A 21,378-nucleotide genomic window follows, 5' to 3' on the forward strand; every position below is an offset into this window, starting at 1 on the left:
CATAGATTAATTGTTTTGATTGTTAATTGTATTGTAAAAAGACCACATTTAGTTTTCTAATGTGCCTTGACCCCAGTTTTTATAAGTTTACATCTTAATTGGACTTCTCTTGTAGTTATAAATATACCTCTCTTTGAATTATACTTACAGTATTTTTGAAGTGTTATTGATAGTTGCCTTTTAAAGTGTTGCTATTTCTTCTCTGAATACATTATAACATGCACTTAATTTACTTTCAAAACAACTTAGTATTCTAATAAAAAATCACTTCAGCAATTAAGAACTGAATGTCAGACTTCAACCAGTATGAATGTTCTGGATGTAATTTCTAATCCCATTGTTCAGAAGACAACAGTTCTTAGTGTTGTCCTCTCAAACCAAACATAAAACATATCTCCTAGTGATAAAGTGTGGTTACTAATATAAATAAGAATGTGTATTTGCTCTAAAAACGGTCTTTGGTTTTAATTAATGGACATGCATGGTAGTAAAGTTGTCTCTCAAGACAATTGTGCCTCTTGCAGGACTGTCTGATACCTCTCTTCAATGAAGCGTTGAGGTCATGCAAGCAGCACGATGTAAGGCCATGGATGCATGCCCTGAGGTACACGGTGTACCAGAATCAACTGATGGAAAAGCTTAAAGGTGTGTGAGCTCTCAGTATGGTGCTGTGAAAAGCAAATGCAGAATTTGAACTTAAGTTGTCTGCTGAAAGCAGCAGCTGTCTTTTTCTAGTATTTTAGATGAAGTACTTTTTAAAAGCCAAGTTTTTTTCCTTCAGGTGTCTTGTTTTACTAGTCATACATGTCTTGATTAGTCCTGTGATGTAGACAGTGTCAACAAGAAAAACAACATTCTGAAGTGTTTATACTCCTCTCCTAATAACCCCTTAATTGCTCATCACTTCATACTTTAACTGCTTTCACTTTTGAACATTTCAACATAATGAATAATGGGTCTTCACAAACAGTCATGAATGCCCTTTAAATGTGCAGTATGAAAAGAAGTAATGGGAGAAAAAAAGTTCTGTCAGAGGAAAAGTAGGCTTATTAGCTAAGAAGAATGGTTATAAGTAGAAAAAAAATCTTTTGCCGAGCAGATAATCTATGGATAGAATTTTGGTTTCAGATGGGTTATATAAATATTCTAGACATAAGTCATCTAAATCTCTGAAGCAATTTTTACTGATGCCCATGTACACGATACATTGGACAGAAATTTCTGTGTGCCAGACAGTGGTTTAATACTTCTGTTTACCATGTCTTGCTCCCTTCTTTAGAACCAACAGTCCCAATTAAAAGCCATCTCATGGAACTGGGCTTAACAGCAGCGAAGTTTGCACGGAAGCGAGGGAACATCGCCCTGGCCACGCGGCTGCTGGCGCAGTGCAGCGAGGTGCAGCTGGGGAAAACCACCACTGCACAGGACCTCGTCCAGCACTTTAAAAAACTGTCTGCACCAGGTCAGATAGATGAGAAATGGGGTCCTGAACTTGATATTGAGAAAACAAAGTTGTTATACACAGCAGGTGAGTGTTATGTTGTAGGGAATTGTGGTTTTTTTTCCTTATAACCAGGCTGATTCCTCTCACCTTGAAGTCACAATAGGGCAGTATCACTAGGAACTGATTTCATCCCATTAGCTGTTGTCTGTCTGAACGTGTTTTCCTAAGTTTTTTCATGCTTATCATTCTTCAAAAGAGAATTTTCTGTGTAAAAATGTATTGCTACAAGTTTTATATGAATGTGCTGACTTTCAGAACAGTTTTAAATAATAGCAGTGTACTGAAGATCTGCTTTCCATGATATGCAGGTCAGTCAACACATGCCATGGAAATGCTGAGTTCTTGTGCCATATCTTTCTGCAAATCTGCCAAAGCTGAATATGCAGTTGCTAAATCTATTCTCACACTGGCTAAATGGATTCAAGCAGAATGGAAAGAGATCTCAGGACAGTTGAAACAAGTATATAGAGCTCAACAGCAGCAGAACCACAGTGGCCTGACCACCTTGTCTAAAAACATATACAGTCTGATTGAGCTGCCAGCTGTTAATACACTGGAAGATGAATATCCTAGGATTGAAAGTGAATCTACAGGTATGTTTGTTCTCATTGTTCTTAAAAATAGTTACTGATAAATATAGTGAGGGATATAACATAAGTTATATTGATGAAGACTAAGTGCTCCATCACTCATGTATTTGTTTTCCTAATACATGTGTTAAGGGTGTGTATTTTGTGCAAAAGGTAGCTATACACAGTTTAAAAACCTAAACTTCTTAACACTGATATTTCCTATTTCTGTCACATTTTTCCCATTCAAGTAATGGTGGGCTGAGAAAGAAACTGGGATATGTTTATTTTGCATTGAGGATATCAGTTACTGTCCTGTATGTGTTTGCTTTCAGCTTGTGTATCTGCTAAAGTCTGAGTTAGATCTTTCAGGTTTAAGCATGGAGAGGATTTGTTATGAAGGCCCCCATAAGTGTGAAAAGTACTTCAGGATTTTTCATTATCTTTAATCTGTAATTAATCTGAACACTTCTGTTACTGCAGAATGTGTTCTCATTCCTAATTTCCAGCATTTTCTTTAAATGTTAAGATAAATTCTGTGTTTCTTTAAACTTGGATTTCATAAATAACTTCATTCCTCTCATGCAAAGTCAGAATTATTGTAGAGCTGTTTGTGGATGTTAAACAGTAGGTGCTTTCTGACTTGATGGTAAAGAACATAAATACATACACAAATAAATAAAACCTCAGTGCCCTGGGTACTTCATAAAGTCTTCTCTCTGAAGCACTGCTCCTCTGGAGGTCATGAGTTCCTTCCCTCAATTCCACCTGTCTGTGAGAGAGGAAGGAATTTTAGAGTGTCTGCAGTGGTTGTTGGCAAATGGAAACTAAACTTTATTTTGAAGCTGTGTCAGAACTGAAAAATAATTGCATTTTGGAAAATTTTGCACTGTTGGGTATTAATTTCACTAAAAAAATACTGTATGCCCATAATTTATTAGTGTTATTTTCTGTGCTAAGGAAGGCCTAAGTAGGTTTTACACTGTAACACATATTACTCTATTTCTTCCATCACAGTAAACATTGGAGTTGGAGAGCCAGACTTTATCTTGGGCCAGCTGTATCACTTGTCTTCAGTGCAGGCACCTGAAGTAGCCAAGTCTTGGGCAGCCCTGGCTAGCTGGGCTTACAGATGGGGCCGCAAAGTAGTTGATAATGCCAGGTAAATACAGCCTAGTGCTTGAATTTGTGCAGTACAATTGCTTTTCTTAAGGTAAACTTACCTATGTATTTATGATTGCTGTTGTATGTGGTCTGAAGTTTGCTGTGAGCAGAGAAATGAATTTTCTCCTGGTTGGTTGCCTCTGTAAAACAAAGCAAACTTAATTCTGAGATAAAGATGATTTCTTCCTTGAAAAAGTTTTATAGATAGACTTGCAGTAGCTCCACAAATACTCATGTAATGGGGATCAATAATTCATTGACTGTTACAGTCAGGGAGAAGGTGTTCGGCTGCTGCCCCGGGAGAAGTCCGAGGTTCAGAACTTGCTCCCAGACAACATTGCAGAGGAGGACAAAGAGAAAATCTATGGCATTCTTGGGCAGGCAGTGTGTCGGCCTGCTGGCATCCAAGTAAGTGAAGATTTGTTTGTGTGAAAAAATGTTCAGCTTCAGCATGAGTTTTATTTTCCTCTTCTTGCAGTTCATGTTAACTCTTGTAAATGTCTTAAAGTTAAAATTCAGACAGCACAAGAAACCATCTGTTAGCTATGTGGTAACCACCTGTTGGATGAACTATGGTAATGTGATCAAGTAATGCAGTTGCATGAGCTGCTAGGCAAAAACTGACTTAGGAGCTAAGACTGCTTGTAGAAATTATTGGAGGACTTAATCAAACCTGCTTTCCCTTTATTTGCATTTAGGATGAAGATATGACTCTACAAATCACTGAAAATGAGGACAATGAAGAAGATGATATGGTGGATGTGATATGGCGCCAGTTATTAACAAGTTGTCCCTGGCTTTCAGATCTTGATGAAAATGCAACAGAAGGATTAATTAAAGTCTGGAGGAAAGTTGTAGACAGAATCTTCAGTCTCTATAAACTGTCCTGCAGTGCATACTTTACATTCCTCAAACTCAATGCTGGGCAGGTTAGTGTTGATGTGGAAGCCAAGTTACAAAGTTTTTAAAGTGAGGATATGATCTATATACTTAATTTAGAGGAGTATTTCTGTTTTTCAAGGTTCCACTTGATGAAGAAGATCCCAGACTGCACTTAAGAAACACCTCTGAACAAAGCACGGATGATGTAATTGTGATGGCAACCCTGAGACTGTTACGCTTGCTTGTGAAGCATGCTGGAGAGCTTAGACAGTATCTAGAGCATGGGCTAGAAACTACACCTACTGCTCCTTGGAGAGGTAAACATATGTTATCTAGCTGTTAAAATTGATTTTGAGACATTTTCTCTAAATGCAGAAAGCTCTTTATTGCACATTGATAAAATTTCTATTTAAGTGTGAGACAGGAGACCCTGTCTTTCACTAAATGATGTCACTGAAGATGTTAAAGTCTGCCACACGCCCTGATTGTGAAGTAGATAAGTAGCACAGATTTTGATCCCCTCCTTCCCCCACCTGAAGACATAGAAAAGAGAAAGGGGATGTGGTTTGTGAAGTATTACATCACATGGCCACTCTATAAAACAAACGAGGTGGGTTTTTTCTAGTTACAGTTGAGAAAGATGTGTGACTAAAGCCACACGTTTCAGAAGTAGTTGTTTGTCATTACACTGCAGGTTCTGGTTGTTCAGGGACTTTCCCTCAAAGGTTATAGTGTTACTGTGGGAGGCAAAGAAGAGGAGGCCACCTATTTAAAGTTGCACTTTGTTTTGGGCTTTTTTGTAAATTGGTAAATTTGTACTTCTTTGATTTACATTCTCCCTATGCAAAAATAATGACATGCTTTTAAAATAAAATTCTATCTCATTTGAAGAGAAATGAAGTGAATTAGCACATTTCCCTTTCCTCTTTCTGCAGGAATTATTCCCCAGCTTTTCTCCCGCCTCAATCACCCAGAGGTGTACGTACGTCAGAGCATTTGCAACTTGCTCTGTCGAGTTGCTCAGGATTCTCCTCACCTCATCCTCTATCCTGCAATAGTGGGAACCATTTCACTGAGCAGTGAATCCCAGACTTCAGGTATGGAGAAAAGGAAAAATGTATTCAAATAAACTTTAGCTACTATATTTTTATATACTGGGTAGGATGATGCTGAGGTGTGTTTTTCTTTTCTCAGTTTTGATCTTAAGAATATTTTTGTTATGGGAACTCAGTGATATCCTTAATCTGATTTACCAGATTTTGCAAATTTTTCTTGTACTTCACCAGTACTTAATGGGGACCTGATGGTGAATAAACTGTGGAGTGGTACATCTTACTGTAGCTAATATTTTATCATCTGATTTTAATTCAGGAAACAAGCTGCCTTCTGCCATCCCTACTTTGCTTGGTAATATACAAGGAGAAGAACTGTTGGGTGGTGAATGTGATGAAGGGAGCGCTCCAGCTTCCCAGGAAAGTAGTAAAGATGATACAAAAGCTGGATTAAATGAAGACCAAGCAATGATGCAAGATTGCTACAGCAAAATTGTGGAAAAACTCTCTGCTGCAAATCCAACAATGGTATTGCAGGTAAATAATTCAAATGTATTGCTTGGGTGCTTGAACCACAAATACGTAATTTATATGTCTTGGGTGTTGGCCTACTGAAAGTTTGCTGTGTCTCTGTCTTTGTTCCAACTTGTTCATGTACTGAAACAAATCTGAATTTTAGTTCTTTTGAAAAGTGACTCTTGCTTTCTGCAGGTTCAGATGCTTGTGGCTGAGCTGCGCAGGGTCACAGTTCTCTGGGATGAGCTGTGGTTGGGAGTTCTCCTGCAGCAGCACATGTACGTCCTCAGACGGATTCAGCAGCTGGAAGATGAAGTCAAGAGGGTCCAAAACAACAACACTCTACGGAAGTATGTCTGTTTCAGTAACACAGGGGATAATCATAACAAATGTTTATTTCTGGGGGAAGTAAACAGTCAAATGAATCAGCAGTGGTGTTGTTTGTGAATCCATACTATCCCAGCTGCTGCTTTGTAAGTCTGGGACCTTATTTCAGGAACATTTTATGCTACAGCTACTTCTCCAGTCAAATGAGTGAAACAGTCTACCTGTGAATCCATGTTGTGATTTCTTTAGCAATAACATGTTAGAACCCAATGTATATTGTACTGTGGATGATGAGATCCTATAGTTCTCCATTTCCAAGTCAGATGAAATGAGCATACACCATTCAACATGCTTAATCTATTTAGACATCACTGTAAATGCAGATATTTGGAGCAAACAAGAATATCTTAATCTGATTTTAGTTTTCAGTGTTGAACAAGTCTGTCTTTTTCCCTCACCTGGGTTATCCTGTGAGCAGAGTAGTGGAAGAGCAGATCCATTCACTGGGCACCTGGCTAAGCTTAAGAATGCCTCTTGTATTCTGTAGTCAGGACTGACATGGAATGGGGGAACAGAATGATCTGAATGTCTCTTCTTCTTTATAGTGTGGTGCATCCTCAACAGGTAGTAGTGAAAAGGTCCTTTAATAAAGGAAATCATTTGCTTAAAGTGATTTCTTCTCAGAGCTTCTAATCAGGGTTTCTGGTAATGAACAATGCATTTTTAATGTTTTTATTGAAACGTGTGGTTCAGAGGAACACTTACTCAATATGGAATGAAATACTCTTCATTTTAATATGATCATAACTGAAGACCTCATTTTAGAGAAGTAATAATTTTTGTGAGTTCTTCAATGTCTGTTATTGTTTAATGCTGTCCTTATGAGAACTTGGTTTTATGGCATCAAGAAGAGTTTTTTGTGGTTTTTTGTAACAGGGAGGAGAAAATAGCAATCATGCGTGAGAAGCACACAGCTCTGATGAAGCCCATTGTGTTTGCCCTGGAGCACGTGAGGAGCATCACTGCAGCTCCTGCAGAAACTCCTCATGAGAAATGGTTTCAGGATAACTATGGAGATGCAATTGAAAATGCACTAGAGAAGCTGAAGAATCCTTTGAATCCTGCTAAACCTGGAAGCAGCTGGCTCCCATTTAAAGAGGTATCACATGCAAGAGGAAGAGTACAATGTGGGATGCTGTCAGCTTTGGGAGCAGAGGGCTTTCTTTTAAATACTGTCTTTCTGAAACTCTGGTATTTGTGTTTAGTTAATTTAAGTTTTAAATAGTTAATTCTGTTCATCTAAGCATAGTCCTTGGGCTGTGCAGCAACCTTCAAATGATCAACCCTTCCCAGAGGTCCTTTGTCAATGATGTCATCTTCTCTTAGTTTATGGATCTGAAGAGAAACTAAATATTCACTTGTCTCTCCAGAGCCAGCCTGGTGTTTTTAAAACCAGAACAGAGGTTTTACAGGCAAATAGACCTTTTTTGCTTGTTCTTCCTCTTCTGCTTTGCGGAACAGACAAGCATTCAGCTATATAAACAGGAGGTTGCTGAATGCTGCTGCATTTAACTACAGCTCAGATATTTATAAATACAGGAGCCAACCTCTTGAGGAGCACGATTTGTTGTGATTTTACTCTTGTCACTGCACAGGGTATATTTGCTGCATAGAGGATGTTGTTTAGTTTTTGTAATCTTCATCCTAAACTGTGGATTAGCAGCATGGCAAGGGTGCCAAGGAGTTTAGGAAAAACCTTTGTTTTCTAGAAGATGACCATCATTAAGTCTGGTTTGATGGTGTTTTTGTTCTTACTTCTAACTGTTAAGGTGAATGTCAGCCTAAAAGGAAAAAACTTTCTTTGGAATAGGTAATGCTGAGCTTGCAGCAAAGAGCACAGAAACGGGCCAGCTATCTCTTAAGGCTTGAAGAAATCAGTCCTTGGCTGGCTGCCATGATGAACACTGAGATAGCACTTCCTGGAGAGGTGTCCACCAGGGACACAGTCACCATCCACAGTGTGGGCAGCACCATCACCATCCTGCCCACCAAAACCAAACCTAAAAAGCTGCTCTTCCTGGGTTCAGATGGGAAGAACTATCCCTACCTGTTCAAAGGTAAGTAATAGAACTTTTCTCATACCAGCTACTGTCTGTTGTTATAAATTAGACTGTATTAAAGCTAGGAAGATTGTGTGGTGCAACTCTAGTTTTATTTGCCTGAATGATAAAGAGAAAGAGGAGTTTGAAGCATTTGCTCTCTCTCTTCCCTACCTCCCACTTCTCCAGATATTTTTCAAGGAATTTTGCCATGTGAAACTGTAAGTCAAATCTCTTCTTTACAAGGCTTTCATCAGAAGCAATGCTCTGCTTGGATGTTGATAGGATTAGCTGGATGCAATTTTCCAGAAGCTTAATGTAGCCCCTAAAAGACAACTTTAGAGACTTGTTTTGCCTGCAAGGGAAAGGCCTGTTTGTTATGTTGTAATGATTGTGTGTGCTGCTCACACAGCAAGCTGGCATAAACTGGTAGGTAAATGCCATGTAAACACTTTGCTTTAGGCCAAACAACTCATCCTTAATCTACATATTATGAAGATATTCACAGTCTGAAATGTAGTAGGTTTAAAAAAAACCACGAAATTTTGGGCTTTAGGAGAATTCTTTTATCTAGAAGCTTAATTTTAAACAAATTTCTTGCAGGTTTGGAAGACTTGCACCTAGATGAGAGGATCATGCAGTTCTTATCCATTGTGAACACCATGTTTGCCACGATCAACCGGCAAGAGACGCCGCGGTTCCACGCGCGGCACTACTCGGTGACACCCCTGGGGACAAGGTCAGGCCTCATCCAGTGGGTGGATGGAGCCACGCCTCTGTTTGGGCTGTACAAGCGCTGGCAGCAGCGGGAAGCTGCTCTGCAGGCACAAAAGGTAACACCTCTGTTCTGTGCTAAGTGGAGTAAGGCAGAGGAGAAGTGCTTGTTTTGATTTGCTTTGTGATTCTAAGTCACGTGGTCTCACAAGGATTGTTTTGTTCATAATAATGCAGGAGGGTTCTGTGTGTTCGTGTATCTTGGGACTTCACCTGAAGTCAATAAAATTGCATGTCTATTATTTAAATATAATCACAGTATGTAACATAAAAATGCCCTTCTGGCATGATAATTCAAGAGAACTGTTTTTTACAAATAGAATTAACCTTGGTTGAAATAATTTTAGTTCTATATCTTGTTTACTCATTTCATTCTAAATGCAGTCTTTGCAGTTATATTTAGGAGATCTATTTATTTTGAGAGTAGAATTAGGCCAAAACAATGTGTTTTCAATCTATTTAGACCTTAACTACTGAATTTTGAAAGCAGTCTTTGAGCTGAAGAAGTCATGCTCAGTCAAAGCATTGATTTCATATTTCATTCTCACCAAAACTGAATTTGGGTTATATTTCTGTACTAATACATCAACTACCATTTTTATCTCTTCTAGGCCCAGGACTCTTACCAGACCCCTCAGAACCCTGGAATAGTTCCTAGACCCAGTGAACTTTACTACAGTAAAATTGGACCTGCTCTAAAGGCAGTTGGGCTTAGTCTCGACGTGTCACGTCGTGACTGGCCCTTGAATGTCATGAGGGCTGTTCTGGAGGAGCTGATGGAAGCAACTCCCCCGAATCTCCTTGCCAAGGAGCTCTGGTCATCCTGTACCACACCAGATGAGTGGTGGAGAGTTACACAGGTGAGTTACAACAGCTGTATTTTACATAGGAGAGGCTGTGGTTTTAATGGGATGAGGGGCACCAACTGCCTGAGGTGTGGTACTTGTGAGTTTGGAGAGCTGGTGCTGCTGTGAGTTTGAGGAAATGTTGGCAGTTGTGCCATTGAATTTAAACATGGGTATAGACCAGATAAGTCTATGTTATTATACTAGAGTTACCAGCCAAAAAAAATGAGAACTCTTGTAAGATACCATCAAAAAACAAATAGAAAACTGCTTGGAATAAGTTGGGCTTGATTTGTTTTACACTTACACTTAAAATAATGTTTTAAGATGGTAGTCAGTCCAATGTGTTGGCAGAGGATTCCCACAAATAATTTTTTCCTGAAACTCTCTTTTAAGTCGTATGCAAGATCCACTGCAGTTATGTCCATGGTTGGCTACATCATTGGTCTTGGAGACAGACATCTGGATAATGTTCTTATAGATATGACTACAGGAGAAGTTGTCCACATAGATTATAATGTTTGCTTTGAAAAAGGTAATTTAAAAAATGCTCTATGTTATTCAAATAAAAGGTTTTCTTTCTTGGCAATTAAAAGAAACAACTTAATTTTTTATCTTGAAGGGAAGAGCCTTAGGGTGCCAGAGAAGGTTCCGTTCCGGATGACGCACAACATTGAAACAGCGCTGGGAGTGACAGGAGTGGAGGGGGTGTTCAGGCTTTCTTGTGAGCAGGTATGGTTGGAGATCTGAAAACTGAGGGCCATCACTGGCCAAATACTGGCTTAGAAGTTTGCTACATTTTGCTGCTGGTTTATAGAGCCTTCACCTTTCTGCTGTGATTTTAATTGGCCTTACTTTAGCTATATCCTGTGGTAGGTATTTAAGAAACATGAGATTGTCTGATAAGTGCCCATGCAAGTAGTGGTACAACTAAAATTTAGGGTGAAAGGGGGACTCCTAGATATAGATTAAAATGTTATGTTTTTCCTGAATTTTTTTTGAGATGTTTTGCTTGCCCTCTTCCTTTAGAACTCATTCTGTAAAAACATGACAGATATGTTTTTAAAAAGAAAAATGCTCTGAAGAAGGGAGATTTTTCCTCCTTAAGCATCTATGGCTTGTGAATAGAGTTTGTATGGAAGGCTAGATCTTCTACAGGCTTAGCTGCATTTGTACCTCCTGTGGTGTTCTTCCTGTCTCTGTAGTAGTTAGGCATAACTACTACCATCCATGATGGATTTCTGTACCTACTCAAGTACAGTATTTTGCCTCTGAGTTTCCACTACTCTGCAAGGATAGCACAGAATCACAACGAGTCTGTTTAAAATACGATGCAGGTCCTTCATATAATGCGGCGTGGGAGAGAGACTTTGCTTACACTGCTGGAGGCTTTTGTTTATGATCCACTGGTGGACTGGACAGCTGGAGGAGAGGCAGGATTTGCTGGGGCTGTCTATGGTGGTGGTGGCCAGCAGGCTGAAAACAAACAGAGCAAAAGGGAAATGGAAAGGGATATTACACGGAGTCTCTTTTCCTCGAGGGTGGCAGAGATAAAGGTGAGTTTACTGCAAGAATTTTCTATTTTTAATCCAAAGTAGACTCTGCACTTTCATTTTGTTTATTTGCATTTTGGGAATGGGGGAAGATGAGATCATCTATCAGCAATGGTTAATGAATTTTATTGTGATAAATTCAGTTTATGTGAAGGGATGTGTTTATATTGAACTTGCAAGTATTTAATTTTCAGTTTCTGCATGCTTAATTCTAAAATATGTTTTAGTGCTTTGCTTGAATCTGGGCTAGGGAATAACAATAGAGGTTTAAAGAGCAGTTTAAATAAAGAATGTGTGTTAAGATTTGGCAGTTGTAGCACTGGAAGCAGTGCTAGATGAATGGCATTGTTGAAGGGTTAAGTTCTGCCATATCCTTACCTTCTGCTGCCTGTTGGATTTAGTGCAGTTGGTAACATCTCTGTCTTGATTGCAGGTTAACTGGTTTAAGAACAGAGATGAAATGCTTGCTGTGCTGCCAAAACTGGACAGTAGTTTAGAAGAGTACCTGAACCTGCAGGAGCAGTTAACAGATGTAGAAAAGTTGCAAGGAAAACTACTGGAAGAGATAGAATTTCTGGAAGGTGCAGAAGGAGTGGATCATCCCTCCCACACACTTCAGCACAGGTATGGAGGAACCAAGAATTCTGCCAGAAATCTCACAGTTCAATACAGATGGTGTTTTAGCAGTGTGCTTATGGGTTAAATATTAGAAATCTGTACATGAGTGAATAGCTGGGTAAAAGCTATTGCAGTAAGCAGGTCTCTCCTGGTACAGAACTACTGAAACCTTTTCCTACTGAATAATCTTATGTCCTGCACCTCATACTCCATCAATATAACTTGTGCTAGTCCAAGTTCCCCACTTGATCCTCAAGACAAGAGAGAGAATATTCTGAAAGTGGTGTCTCATCAATATAATTCACTTAAGGGAGCGATTGATAAATAGCATAAAAATATTTTCTTGTAGGTTTCTAATTATTTTTTGAAGATTATTTGAAATGAATCAAGTACTTCAGAATTGCATGAATAGGCACAGGCATGAATTAGTTTGTAGGAAAACAGAATTCATTAATAATGCAACACTGTTAGTTTAATGTGATTGATGAAAACATGTTCATTTTCTAGTTAACAGTTGCATTGTTGAATATTCTTCTGTATTCTATAGTGTTAAGTATTTTCTTTCTCATAGTACTTACTTGATTCTGTGGCTTCAATAATTCAGGTATTCTGAGCACACTCAGTTGCAGTCTCAACAAAGAGCTGTCCAGGAAGCCATCCAGGTGAAGCTGAATGAGTTTGAGCAGTGGATAACCCATTACCAAACTGCCTTCAGTAATTTAGAGGCAACACAACTTGCAAGTCTGCTCCAAGAAATCAGCACACAAATGGACCTAGGTACAAAATGGTATTTCTGGGGGTGGTTTTAATGGTTTGAAAATAACTTGAGTTTAATATCAGGTGGCATTATGAGTATCCTCTAACTTAACGGCAATGATCTGTATGTAATAAGTTAAAAGAAAGGAGCTTCTTCAAAGGGTGATTGAGAGCAGTTCAAGGTCTCAGTGCCAAGCTGTCTGAAGGAACTTGTCTGTCTTATCCTACCTGGGCATTAGATTCTCTTACCTTGTGCTCAAAATTCTCAGTATGAATTCTCTATGCTTCCTTTATCACAATTTAAAAAAAAAAAAAAAATTTGAAAAGGTGTTAATGCTCAGTATTTGTACGGTATAAAACGTGTTTTCAGACATATCTTTATTCATAACCTTCTTTCTTAAAAGGTCCTCCAAGTTATGTCCCAGCAACAGCATTTCTGCAAAATGCAGGCCAGGCACATCTAATCAGCCAGTGTGAGCAGCTGGAAGGAGAGGTTGGTGCTTTTCTGCAGCAGAGAAGATCTGTGTTACGTGGCTGCCTGGAACAACTGCACAACTATGCAACAGTGGCTCTGCAGTACCCAAAGGCTGTGTTCCAGAAGCACCGAATAGAGCAGTGGAAAACCTGGATGGAAGAGCTCATCTGTAACATGACAATAGAGAGATGTCAGGATATCTTTAGGAAGTAAGTTGGCAGAATAATGGCTTGTTCAAAGAACATAATTTTTAAGCTACTACCCTAATTTTATCATTTAAATAAATACTTTTGCAAGGACCTATCTAATTGTAAAGCAAACCAGCATTAAATTGTAATTCTAGAAAATTGGAGTAAGTATGTAAAACTGCTTTAAAAATACCATTCCAGAATTTAATCTGTGTACTTCAACAAGAAAATCAAGTAATGTTGTCCTGTAACGATCAAATGGAGCATTCATGTGGCTTCAGAGTAGTGATATTTTGAGTTTTAGAAACTTGTAATATTTAAAAATCAATATGGAAAGGTTTTTTTAATCTAGTAGATTTTCAAGCAGCTTCTGGTTCTTTTTTTCATCTTGAATCAAGTTGTTTCAACATTATTATGGCTTGGCTTAAGAGATCTAGATTATATTTGAGCATTTCCTCTAAAATCTTTTTCCTTTCTTTTTATTTTCTATTCATTCTTTGCTTCAAGGACAGCTGTCTTATGTCCTTGCAAATAGGTGTGCAATATGGTGCATTTTAGGACCTTACAAAAGCATTGTTAGGGAAGTTATCAACCTCTTGCAGTATTTAGAGTTAAGAATCACAGAATAATGAGGTTGGAAGAGACCTCTAAGATCAGAGTCCAACCTATGCCCCAACACCTCAAGTAGCCTATAGCACCAAGTGCCATGTCCAGTCTTTCTTTAAACACATCCAGAGATGGTGATTCTACCACCTCCCTGGCAAGAGCATTCCAATACTTTATTATTCTTTCCGTGAAAAAATTTTCCCTAATATCCAACCTATCCCTTCCCTGATGTAGCTGGATACTGTGTCCTCTTGTTCTGTCAGTGCTGCCTGGTGGAAGAGACTGACCCCAGCTGTGTGCAGCCTCCCTTCAGGAAGGTGTAGAGAGCAATAAGGTCACCTCTGAGCCTCCTCTTCTCCAGGCTAAACCACCCCAGCTCCTTCAACGTTCCTCATAGGGCTTGTGTTCCAAGCCCCTCACCAGCCTTGTTGCCCTCCTCTGGATGTGCTCAAGCATCTCAACATCCTTTCCAAACTGAGGGGCCAGAACTGGGTACAATAGGTGATTTAGGTTCAAATGTGATGTTCACAGGGGTTCCAGGATGAGGGAAGAGATGAGAATCTTGACTCTGTGTTTCAGAAGGCTGATTTATTATTTTGTGATATATATATTATATTAAAACTATACTAACAGCATAGGAGAGGATTTCATCAGAAGGCTTGAAAGGAATGGAATGATAATAAAATCTTGTGACTCACCAGACAGTCCAAGACAGCTGGACTGTGGTTTGCCATCAATTAGAAACAACCACATCAGACCAATCTAAGATGCACCTGTTGTATTCCACAGCAGCAGATAATTATTGTTGTTCTTTTCCTCTGAGGCGTCTCAGCTTCTCAGGAGAAAAATCCTGGCAAAGGGATTTTTCAGAAAATATCATGGCTGCAGAACAGGGAGTGTTTTTCCTACGTGCAGAGCAGAAAGCAGGCTGTTAGCCCCGAGAAGGGCAGCGTGGTCAGTGTGTGTGTGTTGCACAGGTACGAGATGCAGTACGCGCCCCAGCCCGCGCCCAGCGTGTGCCAGTTCATCACGGCCACGGAGATGACGCTGCAGCGCTACGCGGCCGACATCAACAGCCGCCTGATCCGGCAGGTGGAGCGCCTCAAGCAGGAGGCCGTCACCGTGCCCGTGTGCGAGGAGCAGCTCAAGGAGATCGAGCGCTGCATCAAAGTGTTCCTGCACGAGAACGGCGAGGAGGGCTCGCTCAGCCTGGCCAGCGTCATCATCTCCGCGCTGTGCGCCCTCACCAGGTGAGTTCCCTGGAGAGAGTTCCTGCTGGAGGCCTGTTGTATTGCACCAAAAGTTTGTTTAGTTGTTGTTTTGCACTGGGTGATTGGAAATTTGTACTGAGTGTGTTATGTCACATAGATTGTTATTTCTCTTCTCCCATCACATGGTCTTTCCCTCTGCTATACCTACCCCCTGGTGGTTTGGGCTCTGGTTACCCCTCCCCTCGCTCCTCCTCAGTGGTATCCCACTGGATATGGTTCTCTTCCCCTGCCCCCATTGCCTCAGGTATAAAGGTCCCCTGCAAGAAGGTCACACCCTCTTTTCCACCTGGGAGGTCACCAGAGCCTGAAGTGTCCCTTCCCAGGCCAATAAACGGGACACTTGTCCCCACATGGAGAAGAGCGTTTCTCTTTGTCCACGTAAGACTGTGTGGGCCAGAGTCCATAGCTAGCCAGAGTGGACTCCAACAACAGCCCAAGAGACAGTTTCTTACAGAGGCCACATCACAGGACCAGTCAGTGATGGATTCTGTGAGGAGAGCAGCAGCAGGCGCCGTGTCTAAGTGTCTCTGTTCATCCAGGCGAAACCTGATGATGGAAGGTGCAGCATCCAGTGCTGGAGAGCAGCTGGTTGATTTGACATCCAGAGATGGAGCCTGGTTCCTGGAGGAGCTTTGCAGCATGAGTGGCAATGTCACGTGCCTCGTGCAGCTGCTGAAGCAGTGCCATCTTGTACCCCAGGACTTGGACATTCCCAACCCCATGGAAGCATCAGAAGCTGTTCACTTAGCCAATGGAGTATATATTTCACTTCAGGTGAGTATTTTGTTACTTTTTCCCCCATCCTTCAAGGCTTCAGTGAAGTCATTCTTAATAGATTCTTCCTTAGTGGGCTAAATGTTTGTCTATGATGCTGCTGAGATTTTTTTCACAAGTCTTGCTCCTGATTGCTGTATTTGATTGAGCTGAACAGGCATTTGCTTCTGTTATTTACATTTTTATTGGTTATAAGAAACTGTTTAGATCTATACATGACAAATTACAAAAAACTGCTGTCAAGTAAGTAACCATGAGGAAGATGTTGGTATCAGCTTTATAGGCACACCAGCTTCATGTCTCCTTTTCATTTTTCTGTTCTGTTGCTGGCAGTCCAGATCAACTTCCAAACTCTTCAAAATGTGTTCTTTCTGTTTTCTGCTCCTGCTAAACTTTACTTATTTTCACCTCAATCAAATAGTTTCAAATAAACTCATAAAAGCTGTTGTACAGGCCCCTGTCTCTAATATTGGGTAGGAGTAAAATGCATTTATAATTTTGTGATTCCGAAATGTTTCCACATTAATAAAACATAAAAAACCTATGAAGGGCAGTCTGAGTGAAATATCTGCTGAAAACTAACATGCTTTATACACTGTGGCTGGTTAAATAGATTTGTGAGACTTTTGGTTCCATTGTATTGATTTGAGAAATATTTTCCTCTTAAACTGCGTCAGTGCATTTGGATTTTCATCACTTTTTTTTCTCTCTTTGAAGTTGTAACATTTCAGAACTGTTTCAGAAATGTGCATGGCAGCAGTTTCACTGCATTGCAGTGGGGATCTTTCACCCACACATTGTTGTCCTCCCTGTGAGCTCTCAGATAAGATGTACTCACTGAGCTCCCTGCTCACTTGGCAGTCAAGATAACCAGTCCTTTTGGTGTGTTTCATCTCCTCTTGGAGACAGAGCACATTGGTTCTTTCCATAGCTGCCTTTAGCCCTCTGCTGCATTCTTCCTGGGCGGAATTGCTCTGTGCCACTTAAGGTACTGTTTTTCTTCCTTGCATTGATTTCTGTGGCAAAATTATCACTCCCTGGCAAGTTTCTCTATTTTTTTTTTCTAGTCCAATCAGTTTAAGAAATCATAAATTCAGTAAATAATTTAATTTGCTCATAGTTATGTAATGGAAAAGAAAAGCCTACATTGATGAAACCAATTCACAAATTATGAACTCTGTGTCCCCCAGCCTCTGCTGAGGATAACTGCCAGGTATTGTTGCTGGTGCTGTGGAGATGGTTGTTGCTGTGTTGCTACAGATATCAGACCTTTTGCCTTGTACAGGATTTAATATATTCTTAATTTCTTCAAAGTTGATCCAAGAGCAGACTTTTGACTCTTGGCTGACCACCATCATGTTATATTTTAGATAATGTCTGCTGCATGGTAGTGTAGTACTAAAATGACAAAAGATGTTGCATGTGATATTTTTTTGAGGGGGAAAAGTTCTTACTTTTTCATACCTACTTCCCAACAGGAATTGAACTCCAACTTCAGGCAGATCATTTTCCCTGAAGCACTGAGGTGCTTAATGAAAGGAGAGTACACTTTAGAAAGTATGCTCCATGAGCTGGATAATCTCATAGAGCAAACAACTGATGGAGTCCCTTTGCAAACGTTGGTTGAATCTCTTCAAGCCTACCTAAGAAATGCTGCTATGGGTATAGAGGAGGAGACACACACTCATTACATTGATGTTGCAAGGTAAATCACTTATTTTTCAGTTCACATATGAGAGAGTGAAGACTGAAAACATTAGTTTGTATAAAATTATTTTTTGAGATACAGGCTTTTCTTGCCCAAGAATGCATCGATTGTACAGTATAAAGTGTGCACTTGTTTCCTTCTCTGTGTTTGTGTGTTTATCCACGTGCATACACAGAAATATGGAGCTGTGGCAATTTACACTTACATCTGCCTAAAACTGACTTTTGGTAGTCAACTTCTTCCAAATATGTAGCTGTGATTTTATATTTGAAGTGAAAGGATACTAAAAATAGGAACTTGTTCATTAGTTTGTGGGAGGAACCTGTGAAAGGGAGAGCTTGTAACCATGGCACTCCTCATCAGGAGTGTTTGATGAGCAGCTTTTGCTTAATGAGTCAGTGACTTGATTAAAAAAGCAAAATGAGACAAAACACTGAGCAAACAAAGACTTGTGCATCTTGTAACGTGGGACAGTAAATTTCTGGGTAGGTGCTTGGTACACAACAAACGAATTCAAAATCGCAAGTGGTGTTCCCCTTGAGCCAGTTGTGGTGGGTCCATCAGTGGTACAGTGAATCTGTGGAATCACTCAGTTTAAGAAAATTCTGTTTATTGTGGACTAAGAGAAACCATGTAAATTTTCTTTCTTTTTTTCCTGTTAAGAGTACTTCATGCTCAGTATGGTGAACTGATTCAGCCCAGAAATGGTTCAGTTGATGAAACTCCCAAAATGTCAGCTGGTCAGATGCTTTTGGTAGCTTTTGATGGAATGTTTGCTCAAGTGGAAACTGCCTTTGGTTTATTGATTGAAAAGGTATGGATTTGTTCTTTTTGGAGTACTGTTTGAGTCAGCATTAGGAAACCTCCAAAAAAACCAAACTAATTAATTTCCTTTACATTGCTCAGCTAAACAAGATGGAGATACCTCTTGCTTGGCGTAAGATTGACATAATCAGGGAAGCCCGCAGCACCCAGGTTAACTTCTTTGATGATGACAACAATCGGCAGGTGCTGGAGGAGATATTCTTTCTGAAGAGACTGCAGACAATTAAAGAATTTTTCAGGCTCTGTGGTACCTTTTCTAAGACACTGTCAGGTAAATAAATGTCATTATCAAATATTCAGTGTGCCTTTATCCACTTCTCATCCTGTTCAGAAGAACATAAAGTAGTAACTTACCCTAAATATGGGGTAAGGAAGCAGCAACTAAAAATTAATTCCTGAGCTTTTGCTGTGTTTGTAATTTGGGTATTATTCTTCTAGATGCATCAAATGTGTTATTTATAACAAAAGTACTATTTCTTTCCCTTTAAAAGGAATCAGTTCAATTGAAGATCAGAATGCAGTAAATGGACCTGTTCAAATTGTCAATGTGAAAGCCCTTTACAGGAACTCTTGTTTTAGTGAAGATCAAATGGCCAAGCCAATTAAGGCTTTTACAGCAGACTTTGTGAGGCAGCTTTTAATTGGCCTTCCAAATCAAGCTTTGGGACTGACCTTGTGCAGTTTCATCAGCGCTCTGGGTGTCGATATCATTGCTCAGGTAGAGGCTAAAGACTTTGGAGCAGAAAGCAAAGTTTCTGTGGATGACCTGTGCAAGAAAGCCGTGGAGCACAACATCCAGATTGGCAAGTTCTCCCAGCTGGTGATGAACAGGGCCACAGTCCTGGCCAGCTCCTACGACACGGCCTGGAAGAAGCACGACCTGGTGCGCAGGCTGGAAACCAGCATCTCCTCGTGCAAGACCAGCCTGCAGAGAGTGCAGCTGCACATTGCCATGTTCCAGGTGAGAGCCCAGCACAGCTGGGGCTGGGCAAAGTCAGCCTGAGTTACAGTGTCAGAGCACAACGAACATGCTATTTTCTTGAATAAGTTCTAAGGTATTTTAGTGGGCTTTATAAGGTATTCTGGCTATAATAAATGAGGAACAGTGTTACTGGTGGCTTTTCTGGAAGACTGGCTGCTTTACAGAAGCAAATTCTGCAACATATACATTTTTTTTAATCAATACATGTAATTTTTTTCAATAGCTATTAAGTTGTTTTTTAGAAAATAGGTCATTCTCTGGCTTTCTTACCAGCAGCAATGCTGTCCTGTTCTCCCCCTTTTTCTCAGATTATGATTTTAAGGGAGGAGATGGCTTAGAACAGAGGGTATGAGGTGCTGAATGTCATTTTGTACCTTTCCTTCAAAGTTTTAATGCATTGACTGTCCCCTTGCTCCACTCTTTATTTCATTAAAAATACAAATAGCAGCAGTATCAGTCCTGAAAAATGCTCCTCTGAGGCTTTAGATAAATGCTATTGTGTACCTTTACACAGGTATCCAGTTGTGTTGTACTATCAGAGATCTTAATTTTATAAGGGACAAGGCTTTCTCCTGGTCAGTTGTTAAACCATTTCATAGACCAATAAGCAAAATTGTCTTGGTTTTAAGGTATCGCAAGTGAATTGTTTCTGAATATTGATGGCTTTTCCTTTAGATTAAAAAGATGTGTGTAAATCACATCTGATTAATGGTATAAACATCTAAGCCAGCAAAACATAGTTTACAACTACTTGTATAATTTAATACTCTTGAATGATTTAGGACTTTGAGATGTTCTGGTACTGTCTGATGTGCAGCCCTTTTAAGTGCCCTTGTTGATAAAGGGTACCAGAGCACTGGAATTGCTGTTTGTGATGTAAAGTATTTTGTGCTGAGCAATATTGATAATCAAGTGTTGCTGTTGCTTTCTTAAAGTGGCAGCATGAAGATCTGCTCATCAATCGTCCCCAGGCTATTTCTGTCACTCCACCTCGTTCTGCAATTTTAGCCAACATGAAAAAGAAACTTCACACGCTCAGTCAGATTGAAGCTTCCATTGCCACGGTCCAGGTATGGCTGTCTGGGGAGGGTTGTCCAGCAGCACATTGAAATGTGGCAAACACAAACTGCAAAATCATCTGCCACATTCAAATTATGGCTTGCTGTCTTACACAAATATGGGGGTGTTGTCGTTGATCTCTTTCAGTTTGTCTGATGGATACTGTTACATTGTTTGATTTTGCTGTCTCATCCAAAATGTTCTTTGGAATAGCAGTAAATGTCTTTCACAGATTTGTATTTTTCTGCAAAGTACCTTTCTTTCTGAAGGCTACTAATGCTCCTTTTCTTTAAGTTTGTGTGCCTTAGATCATCCTTACTGTCATTTTTCATAGCTAAATGTCAGAAGTTCCCTTTGTAGAAATGGGCAGATTTATTCTTCTGTGTGTTAAGGTTTGTATGCTGTGGCTTTGCTCAGTATTTTAGATTCCTTTGGTACTAGTAATAGAGAATGTTTAATTGTTTGTTAAATACTGCTTAGCTTCCTGAATTTTAATTTCCTTTTTTAGTTGTGAAGGTACTGTTTATAATAATTTCTTGAATTATTTGCAAAATAATGGAGGGACTCTTTGATGTTATATAATTCTTAGTCTAGAAATCTGATTGCTTTCGCTCTTTTTTTGGTGAGTTAAAGTCTAGACAGGTAGACTTTATGTAATAATCAAATCCAGTTGTGATGTGTACTGGAAATAAACTTTTAAACAGCATAAACCAACATTTGTCAATTGTGAATGCCACAGTATTTTACATATATGGCATAAGAAAATGTCTGCATGTGTTATGTATGCATAATTTATTTAAAGCCAGGCTTAGAATGCTGTATATCACTGTG

At 39.7% G+C, this 21,378-nt stretch overlaps 1 protein-coding gene across 1 annotated transcript in view; it reads left to right on the forward strand.

Annotated features, from left to right (window-relative positions):
• The window catches only part of SMG1 (SMG1 nonsense mediated mRNA decay associated PI3K related kinase), a 60,956-nt gene that overhangs the window by 33,526 nt on the left and 6,052 nt on the right, over positions 1 to 21,378 (forward strand). The window contains exons 29-55 of the mRNA XM_058035161.1: positions 525 to 645; positions 1,280 to 1,528; positions 1,813 to 2,097; positions 3,091 to 3,235; positions 3,507 to 3,645; positions 3,936 to 4,166; positions 4,259 to 4,436; positions 5,055 to 5,216; positions 5,491 to 5,708; positions 5,883 to 6,037; positions 6,951 to 7,173; positions 7,885 to 8,131; positions 8,717 to 8,946; positions 9,499 to 9,747; positions 10,129 to 10,267; positions 10,355 to 10,464; positions 11,070 to 11,288; positions 11,719 to 11,909; positions 12,508 to 12,680; positions 13,064 to 13,343; positions 14,906 to 15,178; positions 15,739 to 15,973; positions 17,452 to 17,678; positions 18,345 to 18,495; positions 18,588 to 18,777; positions 18,998 to 19,467; positions 20,424 to 20,558. Of these exons, the coding sequence (XP_057891144.1) occupies positions 525 to 645; positions 1,280 to 1,528; positions 1,813 to 2,097; positions 3,091 to 3,235; positions 3,507 to 3,645; positions 3,936 to 4,166; positions 4,259 to 4,436; positions 5,055 to 5,216; positions 5,491 to 5,708; positions 5,883 to 6,037; positions 6,951 to 7,173; positions 7,885 to 8,131; positions 8,717 to 8,946; positions 9,499 to 9,747; positions 10,129 to 10,267; positions 10,355 to 10,464; positions 11,070 to 11,288; positions 11,719 to 11,909; positions 12,508 to 12,680; positions 13,064 to 13,343; positions 14,906 to 15,178; positions 15,739 to 15,973; positions 17,452 to 17,678; positions 18,345 to 18,495; positions 18,588 to 18,777; positions 18,998 to 19,467; positions 20,424 to 20,558 (5,625 nt within the window). The remainder of the gene's footprint in view (positions 1 to 524; positions 646 to 1,279; positions 1,529 to 1,812; positions 2,098 to 3,090; positions 3,236 to 3,506; positions 3,646 to 3,935; positions 4,167 to 4,258; positions 4,437 to 5,054; positions 5,217 to 5,490; positions 5,709 to 5,882; positions 6,038 to 6,950; positions 7,174 to 7,884; positions 8,132 to 8,716; positions 8,947 to 9,498; positions 9,748 to 10,128; positions 10,268 to 10,354; positions 10,465 to 11,069; positions 11,289 to 11,718; positions 11,910 to 12,507; positions 12,681 to 13,063; positions 13,344 to 14,905; positions 15,179 to 15,738; positions 15,974 to 17,451; positions 17,679 to 18,344; positions 18,496 to 18,587; positions 18,778 to 18,997; positions 19,468 to 20,423; positions 20,559 to 21,378) is intronic.

The sequence above is a fragment of the Melospiza georgiana genome, chromosome 16 (genome assembly GCF_028018845.1).
Source record: "Melospiza georgiana isolate bMelGeo1 chromosome 16, bMelGeo1.pri, whole genome shotgun sequence".
Classification (NCBI taxonomy): Eukaryota; Metazoa; Chordata; class Aves; order Passeriformes; family Passerellidae; genus Melospiza; species Melospiza georgiana.